This window comes from Dermacentor variabilis, unplaced genomic scaffold (genome assembly GCF_050947875.1).
Source record: "Dermacentor variabilis isolate Ectoservices unplaced genomic scaffold, ASM5094787v1 scaffold_14, whole genome shotgun sequence".
NCBI lineage: Eukaryota > Metazoa > Arthropoda > Arachnida > Ixodida > Ixodidae > Dermacentor > Dermacentor variabilis.
The window spans coordinates 5,003,549-5,025,136 of NW_027460302.1; the positions used below are offsets into that span (position 1 = coordinate 5,003,549).

General features: G+C 49.2%; 1 protein-coding gene across 2 annotated transcripts in view; it reads left to right on the forward strand.

Moving 5' to 3' along the window:
• The window catches only part of LOC142567826 (putative phospholipase B-like 2), a 277,787-nt gene extending 257,023 nt beyond the window's left edge, over positions 1-20,764 (forward strand). For both annotated transcript variants that reach the window (XM_075677976.1, XM_075677977.1), the window contains exons 11-12: positions 16,539-16,701; positions 20,440-20,764. In XM_075677976.1, the coding sequence (XP_075534091.1) occupies positions 16,539-16,701; positions 20,440-20,649 (373 nt within the window). In that variant the 3' untranslated portion in view covers positions 20,650-20,764. The remainder of the gene's footprint in view (positions 1-16,538; positions 16,702-20,439) is intronic.
• The last annotated feature ends 824 nt before the right edge of the window (positions 20,765-21,588 follow it).

The window sequence follows — 21,588 nt, forward strand, 5'->3', positions numbered from 1 at the left end:
GCATCTGGCAGAACACTGTAAACGTCACAATTGCCGTCCGTATCTTCGCGACACCAGGTTTCTGGCTCGGTCTAGAGATAGACTAGAACGGGAGATATTAGAAGCTTTTTTACATTGCAAAGGCCGAGGGCACATGCATTAGTTGCCCTTCAGTGACGCTTACCGAAAAAGAGATAGCCTTTCTAATGAGATAGGGAGGTCATGATGTCACGATGGGCCATTCTTGGTTGCATCTATTTAAAGTCCTGTTTCTTCAAAAAACATTTAGTTGGAAGTAGCGCCTTGTCCGTCGTACATGTTGTTCTTTTAGTCCACGTCTTCGTAGCGCTCTTTTCATCAAGTATGCAAAACCAACTCGCCCACATCAAGCTTCTGCTGCTTCAGATATTATTAACAGACTCACGGAAGTCGCCTATAACACAGCTCGCCTCACGGCGAGTGGTAGAAGAGCTGTCAAGACACAAGTGGTCCATGTCGCCCGCTTGAAATTGTTCACGTCAACACAAATGGATTGACTCGCCCGGCGGGCTTCGTCTGCGACGAGAGGAATGTTCCGCATAAATAAAACGAAGACCGGTGAACGTGGTTGCGGTCCCGAGTGGGCGAAGAAAGAACAGAACGACGCTGAGTTGATCAACCAGCTGGCCGCTCTTGCGCTCACCTTCGCGACCTAAAGTAAACGGTCCCCTTCATCCGTAAGGGTGATAAACGGTCTCCTTCGTGCATGACAATATCTATGCGAAGGTTGTGGGCTCGGTTCCCACCTGCGAAAAGTTGTTTTTTCATCCACTTTAATTTCCATCGATTTATCCTTTCTTTATTTCATTTATTAAGCACAATTTCCCCTATATTGTCCTTGGTGTCAGTGTTTGTGGGCTTCTTATGATATGACTAATAAACATCGGGCCCCTCGGCTAACCCCCGTTCTTCGCATTTATATATATATATATATATATATATATATATATAGTTACGGGCTACTGTCTGTGTAGAGAGTTTATTGGGACGCAACCGACAGTCCTGCGTGCCAGCCGAGGTTCCGTTATCACTCGGCGAAGGTCTTCTCTTCCCGTCTCTTACCCTGTGTCCCACTGCTGCTGTCGGTACATACTCAAATGATACAAGACTTTCGCGCTTGCAACGCATCCCCCGCGCAGACGAAACCGACCGGGCAAGTCAAACGACACATCGAGTGGTGCAGGGCTTCAAGCGGGCAACATGAGTCACCTAAGTCTTTGAAGAGCGTCGACCATTCGAAAGGAGACACGCTATGCGACACGTCAATTCGCTTATACGGTCTCACACAACGTAAGGTCCAACATAGTGCACCAGTAGTTTTTCGCGCAACCCACGTTTTCTGGTAGGCGTCCACAGCCATGCTAAGTCACCAGGATCATATGTGACGTGTCGGTGTCGGCGGTCGTAAAGTGCTTTCGAGCGATCTTGTGAAGCAAGAGGCGGGCTTCTTCTGCACGACAGATGGTCTCAGATATGCAGGAATTATTGTGGTTCATAAATGGGACGATCGTATGAAAGGTAAAACGTGGCGGGCGAGCGTAAAGCAGAAACTAGGGGTTGTTGCCGGTAGTTTTGTGCTGGGCGGTGTTAAATGCATAAGTAACGAAAGGTAGAACGCTGTCCTAGTTCTTGTGGTCCGTCGAGACGTAAGTGGACAATATGTTCGTCAGAGCTCTGTTGGTGCGTTCCGTAAGGCCCTTTTTTGTGGATAGTACGGCGTAGAGTGTAGAAAAGTTGAACAAAATAGATGAAGCATGTCTTCAACCACATCTGCAGTAAACTGTCGCCCACGATCACAAACAACGACTTTAGGAGGCCTGTTCATTATAAAATATGAAGACACCAAATAAACCGACACACACAAGAGAAGAAAACGGGACAGGGCGCCTTCTCTTGTGTGTGTCTGTTTATTTGGCGTCTTCATATTTTATAATGAATAGCTACCAAATAGCCCAACAAGAAGTGCTTTTAGGAGGCTTGTGTTGGAAAATGATAAAACGTAGCAAGAAAAGGTACACGTCGGCTGCAGTAGCCGATAGTATTGCAGCCGTCTCACAGTAGCATGTCACGTAGTCAGCGCACACTACGAGCCAACCATTTCCATTAGAAGACCGTGGAAAGGGGCCCAGAAGGTCCATGCCGACTAGCTCGAATGGAGTCCTTGGTGGTGGCACAGGGTGAAGTCTACCAGGAGGAGTACTTGTGGAACGTTTGCGACGTTGACATTCGTTGCAGCTAGACACGTACGTCCGCCTTGTCTGTAAACCGACAGAAGTACAAGCCAACGAAGCTTCATAGCTCTTTTACCGAGCTAGGTTGCTGAAAGGCATTGACAGCAGCCATTTCGCTGGATCACGTCTTATGCCAGTAAAATCTTTCTTGAAGTCGGCAAAGCGTTCTAGCTGCCCCCAAATGACCGCAGTTTGGTACGCCATGCATAGCCCCCAAGATGGATGTGCGTAGGCATTTCGGGAGCATCAGGAGATATCGTGAACCTGTGGTAGAATTGTTGTTGTATAGATGCACATTAAGTAGTGTGCAAAAACGATTGGCTGTTGATTTTTGTTTGGCAGCAAGCAATTGTTTTAAAGTGTCGTCGTTTTCCTGCTCAGTCTTAAAGGTATTGAGATTATGAAATGCGGGCTCCAAGGATACAATGTAGTGCACAAAGTTGTCCGCGTCACCGTCCGTCGTGGGAAGCGGCAGCCGCGACAGGCAGTCGGCGTGCCGTTGATCGCTTTTATAGTAAACGGTGAACTCGTGCTCCTGTAGACGGAGCGTCCAACATGCAAGCCTACGAGATGGATAACGCTAATTGACGAGTGAGCACACAGAGTGATTGTCTGTGATGATGGTGAACGGACGTCCTACAGGTATGACCGAAAGCGTTGTACTGCGAAAATAACCATGAGACATTCCTGTTCTGTGACGGTGTAATTGCGCTCGGGCTTGCTTAGAGAGCGACTCGCGTGCGCTACGACGTGTTCTTTGGTGTCGAAGCGTTGAATAAGAACAGCGCCGACACCAATACCGCTAGCATCCGCGTGCGATTCTGTGGGAGCCAAGGGGTCGAAGTGTTCGAGAACTGTATGGGACATCAAACAGAACTTCAATTCACGAAGAGCAGAGGCACATTCCGGGGTCCAGTCAAAGTGAACGCGTTTCTGAAGCAGACACGTCAGCGGATGCGTGATGCGAGTGAATCCGGGAGTAAACCGACAGAAGTACGAGCCAAAGAAGCTTCATAGCTCTTTTACCGAGATTGGTTGCTGAAAGGCATTGACAGCAGCCATTTCGCTGGATCACGTCTTATGCCCTCTTTGTCCACTAGGTGGCCTAGAACAAGTGTTTGGCGTTCTTCAACGCGACATTTCTTGGAGTTTAGTACCAAGCGTGCTTTCTTTAGGCGCTCTAGTACAAGACTGAGGCGAGCCTTGTGTTCACTAAACGTGCGTCCGAAAATCACGACATCGTGCAGATAACAGATGCAGACTTCCCAGCTCAAACCATGCAGAATTTTGTCCATGAAGTGCTCAAAAGTTGCAGGCGCGTTACACTGCCCGAACGGCTTCACGTTAAATTCGAAAAATCTGTCTCGTATTACGAATGCCGTTTTTTTCCTTGTCGGCCTTGTGCATCGGAATCTGCCAGTATCGGGACCGCAAGTCCATACTCGAAAAGCATGAAAGTATGAGGCTGAAGGAAGGAAATCTAGAGCATCATCAATCCTTGGCGAATAGTATACCGTCTTTCTTGGTAAAGACGTTGAGGCGGCGGTAATCAATTCGAAATCGCCATGTGCCATCTTTCTTTTTGAGTAGAATTACTGGGGCTGCCCACGGACTACCCGACTCTTGGATAATGTTTTTCTTTAGCATGTCATGGGCTTGGTCAATGATCACCTTGCGCTCCGAAGGTGACGTCCGGTATGGCTTTTGTCGCAGAGGCTGGTGAGATCCCGTGTCTATGCGATGCTCTACATGAGAAGGGAAAAGGATAGCGGCGCCTCTTGCTGAGAAACGTCGAATACTGCGAAGTGTTCTCGTAGAATATTTGCCAGTTCCTGACGTTGGTTAGTTCTGAGCGATTTGTTTATCATAGCCATCATGGAAGGGTCCGTGGCACATGCATCCGAACGGGACTCATCCCTGGCATCGGGGGCTTCTGCAAGGATGGCCACTGCCAATATTTGATCTTCACGAATAGCCGCAAGTTTCAGACCCTCCGGTAGTATTGTGGATTCATTGGAGCAATTTATCGTCCATAAGACAGTGCGCCCATCGATAACCGACAGCGTAGAATAGGGCACTAGAACATTGTCCTTAATGCAACTAAAGTGAACTGGTTCTGCGGTAGCGTCAAATGTTCTTTCGGTTGCAGCAGAGCAGGCGACCGGGACACATCTGGCAGACGACGGCAGCATGACGGTGTCTGCGGACACACAAAAGACGCTTTCGTAACACGGCGCGTGTTCTACAAATAGGGCCGGAAGGCTTGAATCTACAGTAACTTCTCCTTGTTCGGCAACCATCATTGATACCACACAGCTTCAGAAAATCGAGGCGCAGAATTACGTCGTGCGTAGCAAGAGGTAAAACTACGAGCTCCGCGTTAAACGTTTCAGGCGTAGCAATGGGGGGGGGGGGGGGGCCTTGGTGCACGGGGCCAGTAGGGGGGGGGGGTGTCAGATACATCTGAAGACACCCGAAAATTGTCGATATCCCCGCTTTCCTCGACTACACCCGGGTGAGGGGGCGGGGTTGACAGAAGAGCTATCGGCCCCGGGTGCCAGACGACTTAGCTACGCCACTGTTCAGAACCCTAGCTAACTGCTGCACTGCACGCACATAAAAGGTACAATAGTTCGCCACTCACTTCACGAAACATATCGGCATGGTCCCATGAAAACAGCACATTTCGTCCTAGCAGGCATTTGAATGCGTAACTCATTACGGAAACGATCGCTCCAGTGTCTACTAAGGGCATTTTTCATACGCCGTCTACACGTACACAAATGTTATTTTTAAACATGCAAATTGGCGGAGGTATTTCTGTCATAATCGAAGACTGCCCAGCGGCTTTACCTCCAACGGCAGAGCTGACTAGTTTTGCGGAGAAGGCGACGGGCAGCAGCGCCAGGAAGACGGTGACTGGCTCACGCGAAAGGCAGGCGGCGGTGTCAAGCTCCGATCGGCGGCCGGTGAATGGTTTCGCAATGTTCCCAGGGTCTCGTTGGACATACCGCGTGGATATGTGTACGCACGGTCAACGTGTTGCTGGCCAGATATTGTTGATCGGTCATACCTGGGCTGCTGGCATCGTTGTGGGGCCTTGTTGCAGTACCTGGCGATTTGGCCCTCGATACCATAGTTGTAGCACAAGGGCAGAGGACGCTCTAAGAAATGCCGCTCAAAGCGCTTAGCCGGCAGAGGTCGTGGAACTGGGTACGGCCCCTCAGTACGTTAAACAGCAGCCATCCGCCTCTGTGCATCACGACTGGTGCGAAAACGTTGCCTATATCGCTGTTCTGACGGATAAGTCTCCGGATGGGGCCTCGTCGTTCCAGCCACATTGACGTCCATGGCACACACAGACGGTGGCAAAGTAGCGCATGGTGCTGAGGGAGCTGAGTGATACAGTGGGAACGTAGCCGGCGGTTGAACTGTGTTGCACACTATTTCATTGTGTCGACGCAGCTCTTTGCGTACTATTTCCCGAACAGTAGAGGCAAGGTCAGTGGATGGACTCGCGTCGACGCAGGCGACAGTTGTCACGTTTGCCAGTCGTCTAAATTTGGGCGCAATACGACATGTCTTCCACGTCTCAACGTACGGCAGTGAGGGAAGATATCTGAGATGGACGTGAGGTGTTCTCTACCTGTCAGAAAATTGTAGACGTCTTCTGCGATGCCTTTCTGAAGATGCCCGACTCGGTCTTCCTCAGTCATCCGCGAGTTTATTATCTTGCACAACTTGAGTACTTCTCTTCATGCAGTGATTGACTCTGTCGAAGTTTGAGCTCTTTGGGCAAGTGTTCTCTCCGCACATTTCTTTCGGGCATCAAAGTAACCAAACCATTTTCATATTTCTTCAACAAAGAGTTCCCATGTTGCGAATTACTCTAGTGATTCTCGAACCATATCACGGCGGTTTCTGTAAAAAATAAGACGACGTTGTCAAGCTTCGTGACCGAGTTCCAGTGGTTACATCGGCTCACCCATTTGTATTGCGTAAGCCACTCGCCCACGTCTTGTCCCGCTCTTCCCGCGAACGAGCGTGGTTTCATGTAATGGCGTGCGGCAGCAGCTGGCGTTGACCTTTGCGTGGTTGCAGCTGGCTCCTGGGCTGGTCCTCCGTTCTGTGGCATGATAACTGTTGTCGGTGAGAGACCGGCTTGACGGCGGCTGTGGCGAAGTGCTTCTGAGTGCTTAATAAACCGCGTTACATAGTTGGTGGAGGGGCGGGGTAGCACTTCCCCAACCACCCTGGAGCTACGTAATCGGACACTGCCGGCCATCATGCCTGACGACGCCAGCCAAACACCTCCGGCATCGCCGACATTGATTTGTCCTGGCTCAGTGCGTCAGCGCGATCCTCCCATCTTCAGCGGTTCCAACGAATAAGACGTAGAAGATTGGCTCTCGATATATGAGCGGGTGAGTGCCCACAATAAATGGGACGATGCTGCGAAGCTCAGTTACGTGAACTTCTATTTCACGGGTGTCGTTAGTCTGTGGTACCACAACCACGAATCCGACCTCAGCACCTGGCCAGATTTCAATACGCGCATTACGCAAGTCTTCGGTCGCCCTGAGGTGCGGAAGCTCCATACCGAATAGCACTTGCGCAGCGGTTCCCAGAAACCCAGTGAAAACATTACCAAGTACACAGAAGGTGTTGTGGACCTTTGCAAGCGCGTCGATCTATCGATGACTGAGTCTGACAAGATCCGTCACGTAAAGAAGGGCATCGAAGACGACGCATTCCAAATGCTCCTCTCGAAAAGCCCGCGGACCATGGTCGACGTCGCTGAACTTCGTCAAAGCTACGATGAACTTAGGAGGCAACGTCTACTCACTCCACCTTCTTCAATCCCCAATACTTCCATTGCATGTTTAGCCGCTGTGACTAACAACGACCACCTGTTTGGCGAAATCAAGGAATTTAAACGCTCCGAAGTCACCCGCCAGCTATCCCCACTCACCGCCGTCCCACGGCCTACGCCGTCCTTGGCTCCTACGCCGTCCTTGGCTCCTACGCCGTCCTTGGTCAGGTGCTCCAGGAACAAGTGTCCGAAGCTGTTCAGTCCCCTCATGCAGCGCCACCATTGCCTACCTCTAAGCTACGCCGAGTTTGCAGCACGACCACCTCCGTCGACTTTTTCAGCACCACCGTTTGCTGCACTGCCACGTCCAATCCCTCCAGCGTACACAACCGGATCACCAGCTAGCACGGGACCCTGGCGTACACCCGACAATCGCCCCGTGAGCTTCTTCTGTAGAATCCCAGGTGACGTGGCACGGTACTCTCGCCGTCACTTATGGCTTCAAGGTAATGACCAACCTGTGCGCTCATACGTTTCGCCAGCTTCGTCCTTCACGCCACCAAATGACTCGCACTTTCCGTCTATGAGCAACGTCGTTCGTTCTGCGCATGGTCGTCGCTCGCCATCCCCTTGTCGCCGCCCATTTTCCCCCCTGCGGTGGCGTCCGGCCCCATCGGATAAGGAAAACCAGCTACCGCAGTTCAAGAGGCGAGAACTGCGTTCTAGTCGAACCACACAAAGCCTTGCTCTCTTCCGACGAACGTAATCGAAGTATCTGTAGAAGGAGTCGTCACACTGGCATTAGTGGACACAGGCGCCGCCGTTTCAGTAGTTACGGAAGAACTTTGCCGCAAGCTTAGAAAAGTAATAACGCCCTTATCTGCGCTGTCACTCAGGACAGCAAGTTTCCAGTGCATTGCCCCTGTTGCCGCATGTACCGCCCGCATCGTCATTCAAGGATACACGTATACACTTGATTTCGTCGTCCTCTCATCCTGTTTATACGTCGTCATCTTGGGGTGGGACCTCCTTTCCGATCATCAGGCCATCATTGATTGCTCTAGCGCCGAAGATGAATTTTCTCCGCTTCCCGATACCCGTTTACATAACCTTGACGATTTTTGTGACAAACTGGCCGTTACAGAAGACATCACGATCCCTCCGCACTCTCCTGTGATTGCGAATGCCTGCCCTACTTTCGCCACTGACACAACTGCCCTGTTTGCCCCATCGGACATTTTCTTCCCTTCGCTGTCCTAACCGTCAGCGGTGGCTGCACGCGACTGCTCGTTTCCAACGCTAAGGCCACGCCCCTCGTCTTACGTCGTGGCGAGTGCCTTGGATGTCTTCCGCCTGCCGTTTCAGTAACCATCTTTGACAACCCTCTTGACAACACCTGTTCAGACGTGAACTCGTTGAATTATAGCGTGCCTTGTTCCAAACCTACACAAGACGGCTTCCATAGTTCAGTAGATTCCCTTCTGAGCCCTACGCAGCGTTCCCAGCTTCTCAGCCTTCTACGGAAATATCACCACTGCACCACTGCACCACTGCACCAGAGGCCTTATTGTGTATCACCTGCAGAGCGTTGTGTTATTGAAAACCAAGCAAGCGATATGCTTGACCGTGGAGTGGTTCAACCTTCTAGTATTCCCTGGGCGTCACCTGTAGTCTTGGTTAAGAAAAATGACGGCTCAATCGATTTTGCGTCGACTACCGCCGTCTTAATAAGATAACTCGCAAAGACGTCTACCCTATACCATGCATCGACGATGCTCTGGATTGTTTGCACGGCGCAAAGTATTTTTCTTCGCTCGATTTACGCTCAGGCTATTGGCAAGTGCCTATTAATCCTGCCGATCGCCCGAAGACAGCCTTCGTGACCCCAGACGGCCTATATGAATTCAACGTTATGTCGTTTGGGCTTTGCAGCGCCCCTGCTACATTCGAACGAATGATGGACAATCTCCTTCGTGGACTAAAATGAAAGACATGCCTATGTTACCTTGACGATGTCGTCGTCTTTTTTCCAGATTTTCCCACACATCTGTACCTTCTCGAACAAGTCCTGCAGTGCATCACCGAGGCAGGCCTCCAGCCCAACTTGAAGAAATGTCGCTTTGGAGCCAAGCAGCTTGCCATACTCGGACACGTCGTATCGAAAGATGGCATACTACATGATGCTTCCAAACTTCGCGCCGTCGCCGAATTCCCGAAGCCCACGTCCCTGAAAGAACTTCAGAGCTTTATCGGGCTCCTACTTTCGTCTTTTTAGCCGGAATTTCGCTTCTATCATTGTTCCCTTGATGACTCAGCTGCTTCACGGCTGCTTCACGGCGACACACGACTTTCTACTTAGACCACAGCTTGCGACGATGCTTTTAAAACAACGCGGCGTTTGCTCACTTCGCCTCCCGTACTGCGCCATTTCAAACCTACGGCCCTCACGGAAGTCCACACCGATGCCAGCGGCGTAGGGCTTGGTGCCGTGCTTGCACAGCTAAAAAGTGGGCTTGATGAATACGTAGTAGCCTACGTAAGCCGAACACTAACGAAAGCGGAATCAAACTACTCCGTCACCGAAAAGGAGTGCCTGAATATCGTCTAGGCCCTTCGAAAATTCCGATCCTACTTGTACGGCCGCCTCTTCGACGTCGTTACAGACCACCATGCTCTATGTTGGTTACCAACTTTAAAAGATCCGTCTGACCGTCTTGCGCGATGGGCTCTACGGTTACAAGACTTCGACATACGCGTCATTTACCGGTATGGCCGGAAACACACCAACGCGGATGCCCTCTCTCGGTCGCCCACACCAAGTGACATGACTTGCATTTCAGTCATCGAATTGGCGTTTTCGTCACCTATCCACGTCAACAGGGCTGTGGAGCAACGCAAAGATCCCTGGATTGCGGCACTTATGGATTGCATTTCTGACACTTCAACAACACGCCCTTCGGGCGCTATCCGCTGCCAGGCTTCTCATTTTGAATTGCGCGATGGTGTTCTCTATCGTCGAAATTACGCTTCCGATGGCCGCAAATGGTTATTAGTCGTCCCTCACCATATGCGCACAGATGTATGCTCCTCTCTCCATTCAGACCCGCAATGAGCCCATACCGGCCTCTTCAACGCCAGGTTTCGCTCCTGCTTTTATTGGCTTGGCACGTATACTTTTGTGCGAAAGTACCTTCGCTCGTGCACAGCGTGCTAACGACGCAAGCTTCCTGCCCCTCGACCTTCTGGTCCTTTGCAGCCTTTGTCCGTCCCGACCATTCGACCGCGTCGGTATCGATCTCTACGGTCCTCTTCCTTGCACATCAGCTATTGTCGCTGTCGACCACCTCACCCGCTATGCAGAAACTGCGGCACTGCAAACAGCGGCAGCCCACGACATTGCGTCTTCCTCCTGCGTCACTTCATACTGCGTCATGGGGCACCGCGGGAACTTCTAAGTGACGTAGGGCGTGCGTTTATTTCCGAAGTTCTTAACGCCCTCTTGACCGCGTGCCATACCGTTCATCGCACCACTACTGCTTATCATCCGTAAACGAACGGCATAATAGAACGGTTCAATCGTACTTTAAGGGACATGCTATCCATGTACATTACATCGGATCATATCAACTGGGACCTTGTTTTTCCATAAGTTACATACGCCTATAACACCGCTTCACAGGCCAAAACGGGATTTTCGCCATTGTTTCTCGTATATGACCGTGCACCTACCTGTACGCTCGACACCATTCTCCCCTGCCGGCCTGACCCATCAGATGGCACGCCTCTGTCTGAAGCCTCCAAGTATGCCTAAGAATGCCGTCAGCTGGCCCATTCGTTCCGTCAGAAGACCAGAGTCTCCAAAAATTCCGTCGTGATGAAGACCGACCTCCTTGCACCTACCATCCGCACTCACTAGTCTGGCGGTGGATACGTTCAAGCACCGCTGGTCTATCCTCTAAACTCCTCGCTCAATGCAAAAGGATAGACAGTTGGGCTAGTTGGTACGGTAACATGATTTTGGCTTCTAGCGCGAAGTGAAACAGGGACACAGAAAGTAGCAGACAGGACGAGCGCTCGTCCTGTCTGCTCCTTTCTGTGTCCCTGTTTCACTTCGCGCTAGAAGCCAAAATCCTCGCTCAATAGCACAGTCCCTACCGCGTCGTACAACAGACGACGCCAGTCAACTACGTCGCCCAGCCGCTAACGCCATCTACTGACTTGAGGAGTCGCGGACACGAGAGAGTGCACGTCCAGATGCTAAAACCCTATTCGACCCCCTTTCCTCGCTTCTCCTTGAGTCGCCAGGATGGCTCCTTCTTCTCCAGGGGGCAGTTGTAGCGAAGAAGACTGGCGTGCCCTATGGACGCACTATCATCATCGGCCCGCTAACATAGAGGGGCTCGCGCTCTCGGTGTCTGACGCTCGACTGAGACGGTCACGTTTCTGAGTGCGCAACAAACCGCGTTACAATGTATATATATATATATATATATATATATATATATATATATATATATATATATATATATATATATATATATATATATTCATTGCACTTCGGAAAGCTGCCCGGGCCCCAGCCTCCCTTCCTGCCCCCGGAAAAATGCGAACTTTCCTCCTAAGCTGAGCACACAAACAATTCAAGCGCGACAATGTATAGAGCCCGCTGACAGCATAACATAACGCGGAGAGCTGCGACCTTTATACTACCGAGCCAATTATCACTTGCCATGAAGTCGTCGCACAGTGTGTCGAAAATTCCAGCGTGTGAGGCCCCCACGACCCTCTTCACAATTCACCACGCATCAATGGCGGTGGTGACGATGCTTGGGGACAGCGCACTGCTCAGCGCAGTCTGGAGTCGCTGGGTGCGCCCGCCTTCAGCATGGTGTGTCGGACGAAAAGCGCCCGCACTCCATGACCTGTGCTGCATTCGGTAGCGCAAAATGCCCAACGTACGTGTCGAACACTATTGGAGTGCGAGATATACGCACAAAACTTAAAGCAATGTACAAAACGAGCGAGAATCGTGTTACTGTACGGGACGGCGTATTTTCCATACTACCCAGCCAACTTCGTTGACCGCCGCCAGGTCGCGCCATGGTGCGTTTAAAGCCTCTTTAACTTCGGAAAGTAGCGCCACGCTTTGAAGAATGCCGTCCCCTCCTCGCGCGCTCTGGGCGACACGGACACCTCGCCTCCGTTGGCCTAATGACATCACGTGGGCCCTCGCGTCGGCTTCGTTTGTTTATACTTGCGCTTCAACGCCATTTTCGCTTGACAAGCCTCTACGGTGTGGCGAGGAGCGCATATTAGTGCCGTTGCTTTTCTGTGTTGTTTCGGTTTGCGAACGCCTTGAACTAAGTTTTGTGGCGAATGTGACATCGCTTCATGACATTTTCTGTCGCTATAATCTGCTGCGACTTCATATGCCAAAATAGTTTCAGCAAAGACAAGAAGCTCTTCTCGATATCGTGCGGTAAGCGCTACGGGCTAAGAAGAAAGACGTGGATTCAACGAATCGGGAGGAAGAACTTCAGAACAACATTCTCCACATGACTATACGAGGTAGTAGCGAGTCTCAACATAGTATGTGCTAGTTGCCGTAATTTGTTGGGACCCATAAAGTAGTAGATATCGCACAGTTCACTGATGAAGTTGCCACTTGGCCGCACGCTTTCACAGGATTCCTACGTGACGTGTGCTTGGTTTATATAAGCAGTACGTTGTCGTAATGTCGCTTCGTCGTAATGTACGCCGACAGGCTTGAATTCGCATGCACGCGAGGCTGCGTGCGGAAACGTGATTACAAAACCTTTAGGATTCTGCGCATTCCTTTTGACAAAATTTGAGGCTCGACATTGAAAACTAATCTTAGGAAAGCAACTCACTGCATTTTGTGGTTACTACCTAGCCTTCTTTAGAGCGAATAGCTTTCTGTGCCTTTATTGTTCATGTTTTTGATTGGCGGTGAAACGCTGAATTTGCGATAACAAGCAAAAGTGTGCGTGCTCTCCCGAAACCACGTTCGTCGCCGAACGGCAGCATCATAAGTCTTTGAGACGTACGTGTTAATTCGTGTCAGCTTTAAAATGTGTGTTGTTTAAGATGTGGCCTTGGGAACCCGAAAAGAAAAGGTGCGGTCGCCCGCTCGTTCACTGGCTTGTTTAGTCGGCGTCTGCTCGTTTGTTTAGTCGTTGGCTTACTCGTTCGTTCGCCTATTTGCTCGTTCGACCGCTATGTCTCTGAGATACACGTAATGAGACAACAAATGGTGCCTCAATATGCACGACTGCGTCATTTCACTTACCGAAATTTAGGCCGCGCGTCATAGTGTGGCCATTCTTTGCGTGGACATTTCACTGAAGTCATATCTCGCAAATATTATTTCGGAGCGAACGCAACAGTCCTCAATGCATTCACCGTAGTGCAACTCGGTTAGCGACAAGTAAGCCACTTCGTAAACGGACGAGCTAGCACACGATGAAATGTTATTCGTGATGAGTCAAAAACTTCAAAAAAGTAATGCAATTGTTTGAGCCGGAATCAAGCGCTGTTACCGCATTCCCGCTTCGCGAACAAATACTAAAAAACTGATTTCATTTTCTATATACGCAGAATCCCGACTCGATGATCGGCTGCTGTTTTTTTTTTTATTTGTCGACGTTGAGGCACGAGAAACATAATAGCACCATCGCTCACCTCTGAGCCTTTGCGCGTGCTTAGAAGATTGGCAAGCACGCACGTTGGCGGCAGTGTAGCTTGTAATACTCTTGCGAACCTTAAGACCAGCGTTCCTTCGTGCCCTCTGTTGGCCTTTGTGCGTCATACGCTCTGCGAATTCACATTGTAAGGACGGCTCGGATTATTTAGGCTACTGAGGGCTTGCTGGAGGTCAGGATGTTGGCATTCCATCGTACATGTTTTATTTACAACCATTCGGAAGAACATCTTGTGACATGCACTTGACAAATGTTGCTTACCTAATTGTAGGGCACGCGATACATTCGGAGTCGTCATGGCACAGCGTTGGTGCTCGTTCAGATGCTATTAAAAAATGGTTATGAAAACAAGAAATAAGAATGCTGTCATCACTTAATTAGTATAACCGTCCGTATAGAAATTCTATGCTGTAGACAAAGTTACTCGGAGTTAGAAAGCCAACGTGCACGCTTAAAGTGCGACGCCTTGCAATGTGTGCATTTGCTCTGCGAAAGGTCGTTTGCTACGCTCTAGCGGTACAGGCGGTGACACGGTCGAGCAGGAGCGTGAAAGAGAAGAGAAACGAGGAGGAGTGAAGGCGGAGGAGGAGAGTGTCGCTACTTTACGAAGTTTAAGGGGTTTTAGGTGCGTTCAAAACTCCAGCGCATCAGCCCCATGTTTGCACATTGGTAGCCCTTGTTAGAACACAAGCGAAAGCTGCTCCGGGCCTCGTGGTGACGTTAGTACTACCAGCACACTTAATCAGCGTACCAGCGGATAGCGTCGAAGGCCGCGTAAACTATGCTCTGGAAATGCATTGTAGCTAGAAGCAACAAGAAGCGATCGCTTGTCGCTGGTGCCTCGCTTCACGCCAGCGTTCTTACATCGAGTTTACTGCCATCGAGTGAGACGTGTTCATACTTGGCTTTGTGCACGACACCAAGTTCGTCAATTTAACAATGAAGCGAAGTTTTACTGTAATCTACAGTGGCGATAACACGTACAGCTGCTTAATTTACTTATTGCAGCTGTCTGGTAATTCGCTGTCGGAATCAGTGCTCCGCTTTTCAGGTGAAACTGCGACGTTTTTTAATGATATCAGCCCGTTTGACAAAGCTATGCTGAAGTAAATTCTAGGAGATTTCATTTTATCTTCGTGCAGAGCTGGATTTATTATTTCTCTTTTGGTGACTGTTAACTCAGCATGTTTGCATAAAGACACAAGGAAGCAAAGTTGCTTTGAGAACGAAAAGATTGCTGTTGAAAATGCAGGTTATTAACATGCACATGGTGGGTAGTAATTTTCGTACATATTTCTAGCACGTTTTCTTGCATACTTTACAGCCACACTGCGTGGCTGCCATCAGCCTGGTGTCAGTTTGGGTCGAAATCATTCTTCGTTGCTGATAAGTACAGAAACAAGCCCACAGAACTCTCTCACTAACTTTCTTAGACCCTCTGATCTTAACAATGCATCATCCTACAGGATGACTAGTGAATTCTGCAGTCGCCAACCTACCCGTGAGCTCTTCTCATAATGGCAAAGCCTTTAGCGCAACTCAGAAAGACAGGGACGTCGCAGAGACACAGGACAGCTGTGTCTTGTGTCTCTGTCACGTCCCTGTCTTTTTGAATTGCGCTAAAGGCTTTGCCATTATGAGTAAACTCTACCGACTAGCCCAAGAATCAGCCTTGGTGATCTCTTCTGTATCTGCCACCTTGCATGAAAGGCTGCACCCACAAAAAGGTAACTTACTTATAGACCGATGAACTTGAGATAAGTTTCTGGCTTTGTGACTAATGAAACAAGTCCACAGAAATGCCCCACTAAATTTCTTGCTAGCTGTGAACTGCAGTGGAAATGTCTGTGACCGCTGGAGCCACCAAGCTTTAATAAATTGTTCAGTCGCCAAGAGGCCTATGGTATTCAGAAGTATTTGTTCCTGGTGCCACGGAAGAACAGCCACGCTCTGCCTAGATCTGGTACCTTCCACCGACGCTGTCTGATGCAAGCGAACGATTAGGATGAATTTGTGTTCGTGTGGGACAGCTGAAGCATGCCCACACAAATCCTCTGTTTACTTTTGATACGGGTCATCTGATACAATGCATTTTTGTGTCTGTGACCGCTGAAGGCAAGCATGCTCCAAACCTTCAGATAATTGTGCAGTGGCCAAGGTACCTGTGACAGCTTCAGCAATATATGGCTGTGACCAGGTGCGATTGTGTACCGATGGTTAAAACATGAAAGACAGGGTTCAACTGCTTCATTAGTCACGCTTTTCTATATAGCAACATAGGTGGATTTCACCCACTTAGGCGGCATTCAAGAGGAAGCTGCAGGTGTCTTTAGCGTACGCGAGCACGTCACAGTATGCATAAAATCGCAAGTTCAAAGAAATACGAAGTATATAAAAACGTCACCTTAATAAATTCGAGTGTAGGAATTCGCATGTACGTTTTAACTCATACATCGAAGGGTACCAATCCGAAATAGCGTGTGGTTAACCTTTGTGTCTTTCCTCTCTTCTGTTTCTTTCTCTTTCTCAAGAGTTAACGGTGCTACGTTCTTGGCTAGTTTTTTTAGTAAAACGCAAACATTGAATAATTTCTTGCGAGTTGCGGGACAATGCTGATGAAAACTATGTTCTTGACACTTACATTCACCATACGGTTATAGCGAGCGATAGTACAGCCCCACTTCATTGGTAGCATTACGAGGAGAGTTCGTTCATTTTACCCCACATGCGAGGTTATCGTTCTTTCCGACGCAGGTACAACAACTACGAGAACGATCCGCTGGCCGTGTGTGCCGCGTGCAATCCCAAGTACAATGCCGAGAATGCCCTGTCTGCACGGAGTGATCTGAACCCATCGGTGGGCCGGTACCCGTTCTTCGAGATGGGCCTGCGGCCGCACGGAGGAACTGATGCGAAGGTGAAGAAAAGATCACACGTCCGCCGTCCAATGCCATTTTTGGTAGCCTGTGCAACGTGGCCGAAATAAATAAGATAATAGCTAACTGTGTTCTGCACGTTATGGCATGTTTTCTCAAGAGGCAAAGTAGGCACGCGAAACAGAAAGGAAGGAATAAGGCACACAATACTTTTGGAAATGCAGTGGGCGAATGATTTTTTTCTTGACCAAATTGAATAAAGTAGAAAAGTACCAGAACTGAATCGATTACTCCTAGTTCGATTAACTCACAGCTGCTCTCCCCATCGTTATTCCCGTCTTAGTACTGAGGGCGAGGACTTACGGAATAGCCATCTGTCGGATGCGCCTCCCTTGCATAGTATTAGGGATCACGCGGCGCGCTCCTCACAGGCTTGGCTTATGACTCAATAACACCGCGTGGCAGTCCTCCTGGACATTTCTGTAAGTACTCTCAAAACGATGGAAGCTTTTTACTGTCGAAATAATAATCTTGCACAAACTGAAAGCAAAGCATAGTTTACACACGCTATCTCTTCACCGAATACTTACAGTGAACGCCACTGCGCGCTGTCGCCGCGATGGAGTCTCCTGAATCGGCTCCTTACGTGAAAAGTAGGCGAACGCAGACAGCAAGCTATGTGAAATATGCTCTTACAGTGGGCTGTCTGTATAATCAAATGGACAGAATGAAGCCTCAAGGGGAGTATGGTAGCGCGATTCAAAGACGGGACAAGAGAAGACACAAAGGTCCTTGTCCCATCTTTGAATCGCGCTACCATACTCCCCTTGAAGACGCATTACCAACAAGCACACATTGCAACCCTCGTGAAGCTTCAAGGCAACGATCGCACGAGTTCGCAGGGACCGACTGCGCCTTTGCATGCATGTCCGCACGCAATGTTTCGCGTTCGCTGCGTGCGCGTTTTCGCACCGCGCCGTGAGCTTTAGGCCACGGAATATGATCATATGAAGGTGCACAAGAAACCATTGTTGCGTGGACGCTATCAGAGCTGTTAAAGAATAATTTCTTTATAGACTCCGACGCCTACGGCGACTGTGATGTGCCGTCACGACGATGCAATCTTTTTTTTTTTTTGTTTCTTCTAAATTGTTGGACCTTTCAACATTAACTCTCAGGTTGCGTCGCACTGTATGTTTATCGGTCTTCTAAACGTGCGATTTACCGCTTCTGTTTCGTAATCTAGTGTATTAATTCATAACACAAACATGACCATATTGCACGTCTTTTTACAGCAAAGCTGTATACCTCTATCGTCCAAGGAAATTTTCGTGCCGTTGGCGTGGCAAGCGAAAAACTCCCCATACGTACGTGGGCCGATCTCGGAGATTGTGAAATGCTGGGGAGACCCGCGGCGGAGGTGAAGCAGGCGTTAAGCGCACCCCATACATTAGCCGATCCCGAAAATAGTGCAATACCGGCCCGACCCGTGGCTAAAGTGCAGTTCGCCATTAAGGGGCCCACATACACAGTTTCGCTGGTCATCCTTCTTCACAGAGCGAAAGAGCACTGAGATTTTTTAATGTGCTTCTTACCGCTCCCTTTCCCTTCCAGTGAACTGGCCAGTATCTAGCATCAACAATTTAATAGACCAATCCTGCATTACATAAGCCGGGCAACGGCCGCGGGCGAGCGCCGAAGTGCGCGTTTAGTGCAATTCACCGAACATAGCAGTCCCGGTGCCGTAGCATAAATCTTCCTCGCGTCTATGCTTGCTGCGTACCCGAGTTGTAGCCGATGGCTGTTTGCCGGCTCTAACTTTCGCGAGCCAAGCTTCACGCAGCTTCTTGTCCTGTGGCTACGTGTGAATAAGGCTGACACCGGGCTCCGTTGCGTACGTCCGCCAATGCGGCACCGAGCAGTAGCCAACCATGCTGCACGGCTCCAAAGGCAGCCATTACCTATTATAGTGCTTTCAAATGCTATCAAGCAGACACCCAAAGCAGGAAAGCCTCCCCACTTAATCAGAATCACTGCGCAAGTAGGATTTTAAACTTTCGTTTTCAGCTCGCTTCGGCGCTTCCGAAGCAGCCTACGTGGCCGCTGTGTCCGCGTGATCCCTCATGCGATGTCACGCTGATGGTGGCGCCAGCTTTTCCAGTGGTGGAGCTCTCCCCAATAGTGCGCGAGGACATACGGTGGCGCCTCCTGCCCCTCATGTGGTACGAGGGATAGCACTGCGCGCTCGTCACATTAGGCTGCTGGCGCTCAAACGAAGCACCGCGCATGGGTGCCCTTCTGGGCATGTCTGTGAGGGCCCTTTAATGCGCGTGAAGTTGGTAACTGCCAAATGACTGGCCCTGGTAAAACTGCAAGCAACAGATCACAGCCGCCGTTTCTTCACAAAGTAGAACGCACGGTCTCTGTGCGCGGTCACTGCAATAAAGTCCACGGAGCCGTTCTTAATAAGAATAGTGTTTTCCTTCATTCGTGTCACTTTGCGGTACCTCTAGGTAGGGTCCTGTCTTGCCTCGATTTACTAAGTACAAAATAATATGTGAATCGACCATTTGCAGTCGACTACAGCAGCCTGGTTCCCTACCATTAGGCAACGATTGCATGCACAAATTTCTTGTTCGAAAACAAACCAGTTCTTTGAAACACTCGGACGTACACCACATAAAACTTGCTCGCCTTCTTTCCTGCTAGTGGAAGGGCAGATAACGGTACGGTCATTCTTAGGGCCAATATAGTCGAAAATGTACACCACAGTGCATCGTAGAATGCAGAGTCTCCGGCATCGAATCATTTCAACCACCTTGTCCGTAGACCTTGCTTTATTTAACGTCGAAAATTTGTTAACCGTTTCTTTTAAGAAAATAAAATACACTATCGTGTATTGTTAAGACGCTCGCAGGAAAAAAAATGTCGACACTTTCATGCGCCAATAGAGAGTGAAATACGCAGCAAAGCGCACAGCATACAGCTGTGAGGCCTTTATGTGAGACCATGGCAGAATGGCCTCCCGCTGATCGGGATATCGGATGAATTTTCGCCGTTCAATTGAAACAAAAATAAAATAAATATCTTTACAGGCTCAAATTAGGAACATGACAAGTGCGAAAGCTCACACGCACTACATCTGTTTACAATATCACCACGTAATTCCGTTAAGTGCATGCTGCACAGGTCCCATCGCACGGTAACTTTTCCTACGGTTCACAGAATGAGGTCTGCAGGATTGTGCTGAACTGGGCTGGTTGGTGCTATTTTTTTTGGGGGGGGGGAGGAATCCTAAGTGTCAAATACGTAATGTATAGCACCATCTAGTCAACACTGCGTCTCGGTCATGTGCGCTCTTCGTCAGTTCTTCTCTATTCGAGTTTTCGGGTTCACAGCTCACAGAGGCGTTTGCACACGAGAATGATGAAGGGAAGTGGGACAAAATGTCTCGTAAGTCCTATTGCCTTGCACAATCCTAAGACAATGGCTGCTTTGTCGCTTCCCAAAATGAATCCATAAGCGCGACAAAACTATGTCGCTCTGCTGCTACCTCATGCCTTTGTGCCTGTAGAATCGTCGTTGGCAGCGAGAAGCGGTTCCTTGCAAGTCTAATACTGCATTGGAGGCGCAGCTCCGCGAGAATGTAAATAGACTCACTTTACTCACAATTTAACTGATATCTAGGCATTTATTTTTAACAAGACATCAATTTTGGAAGGAAGTATGTTATAATTTTCGTCTGTGAAATTCTTCATGGCGAGACTGTCCTTGCGCAGGTAGTGAATTCCACGATGATGGCTCGCCACAGCCTGTGGACCCAGTGTGGCCCAACCTGGTACGAGAAACAAGCCTTCTCCTGGAGCTCGTCACCGTTCGCGTCTGTGCCGCATGTTGGACAGCCGGACAATTGGAACTTTCCGCCTGCGCTTAAAGAGTGGCCTGATCACGTGACACTGAACAGCAGCGAGTCACCCTCCCTCCTGTGAACGCCATCAGGCTGCCATCGTAGAATCTGTATATTTTCGTTTGGTTGATTGCATGATGATTGATGCTAAAAGATTTGTACTTTTTTAATGATAAATAAAAACCTGCAGACCTGAACGATTCATTTGACTATGCGCTTTCGTAGACAGCAGCAGCCCCTCACACCGAACGCTGTTATCTCTTAAAGAATAACCACTTCCCGATCATGGCCTTCGAGGTCACACTGCGCGAGCCCGCGTTGCCTGATCTCACAGGACGTGTCGTGATGTCCATAATGTCGCTTTTGTTCGCTGGAGTGGAGCCTGCTGTGGCCTCAGTAATTCATAAACAGACGTCATCACTGTAAGGTGCTGTATGGTGCACAGAGGATGAAGAATACATTTACGGAAAAAGCGTATCATTTGGCGGACCGTGGAAGGCCTAGTATTGATCAAAGTAAGCCTCCGGTGGCTTTTATGTCAATGGCCTTTGACCAAAGGCAAAGCAAGAAATGGCGGCCCGTTCATCTTTTGGAGAAACGTGACATTAGTTCATGTGGAGTCCTGAGGTGACATTATTGCTAGTAACAATTTACCTTATGATCGGTACGGAGCTAGTGATGTTTTATATGATGATTAATATAACAAGTGGCACAAAGCAAGACGCCAAGATGACGTCAAAGAGTTTTGTTGAATAGTGGCGCGTACCCAGTGGCCCAAGTAACGAGGGACGTTCAAAAAGTAAGTTTTGTCACTTGCTTTCACAAATAAAGTTTATTGCACAGATATACACAATGGCATCATGAGCTATACAACTTGCACTATTTTTCAACATTGTCATCACCGACATTGGGACATTTGTCATAGCGTGTAATCAGTTTGAAAAAAAAAACACTCAGGTGAAAATTAGGGCCCTGCGATGCAAGGAATTGTTATACAGCCTGCTCCACCTGAGAATTGTTC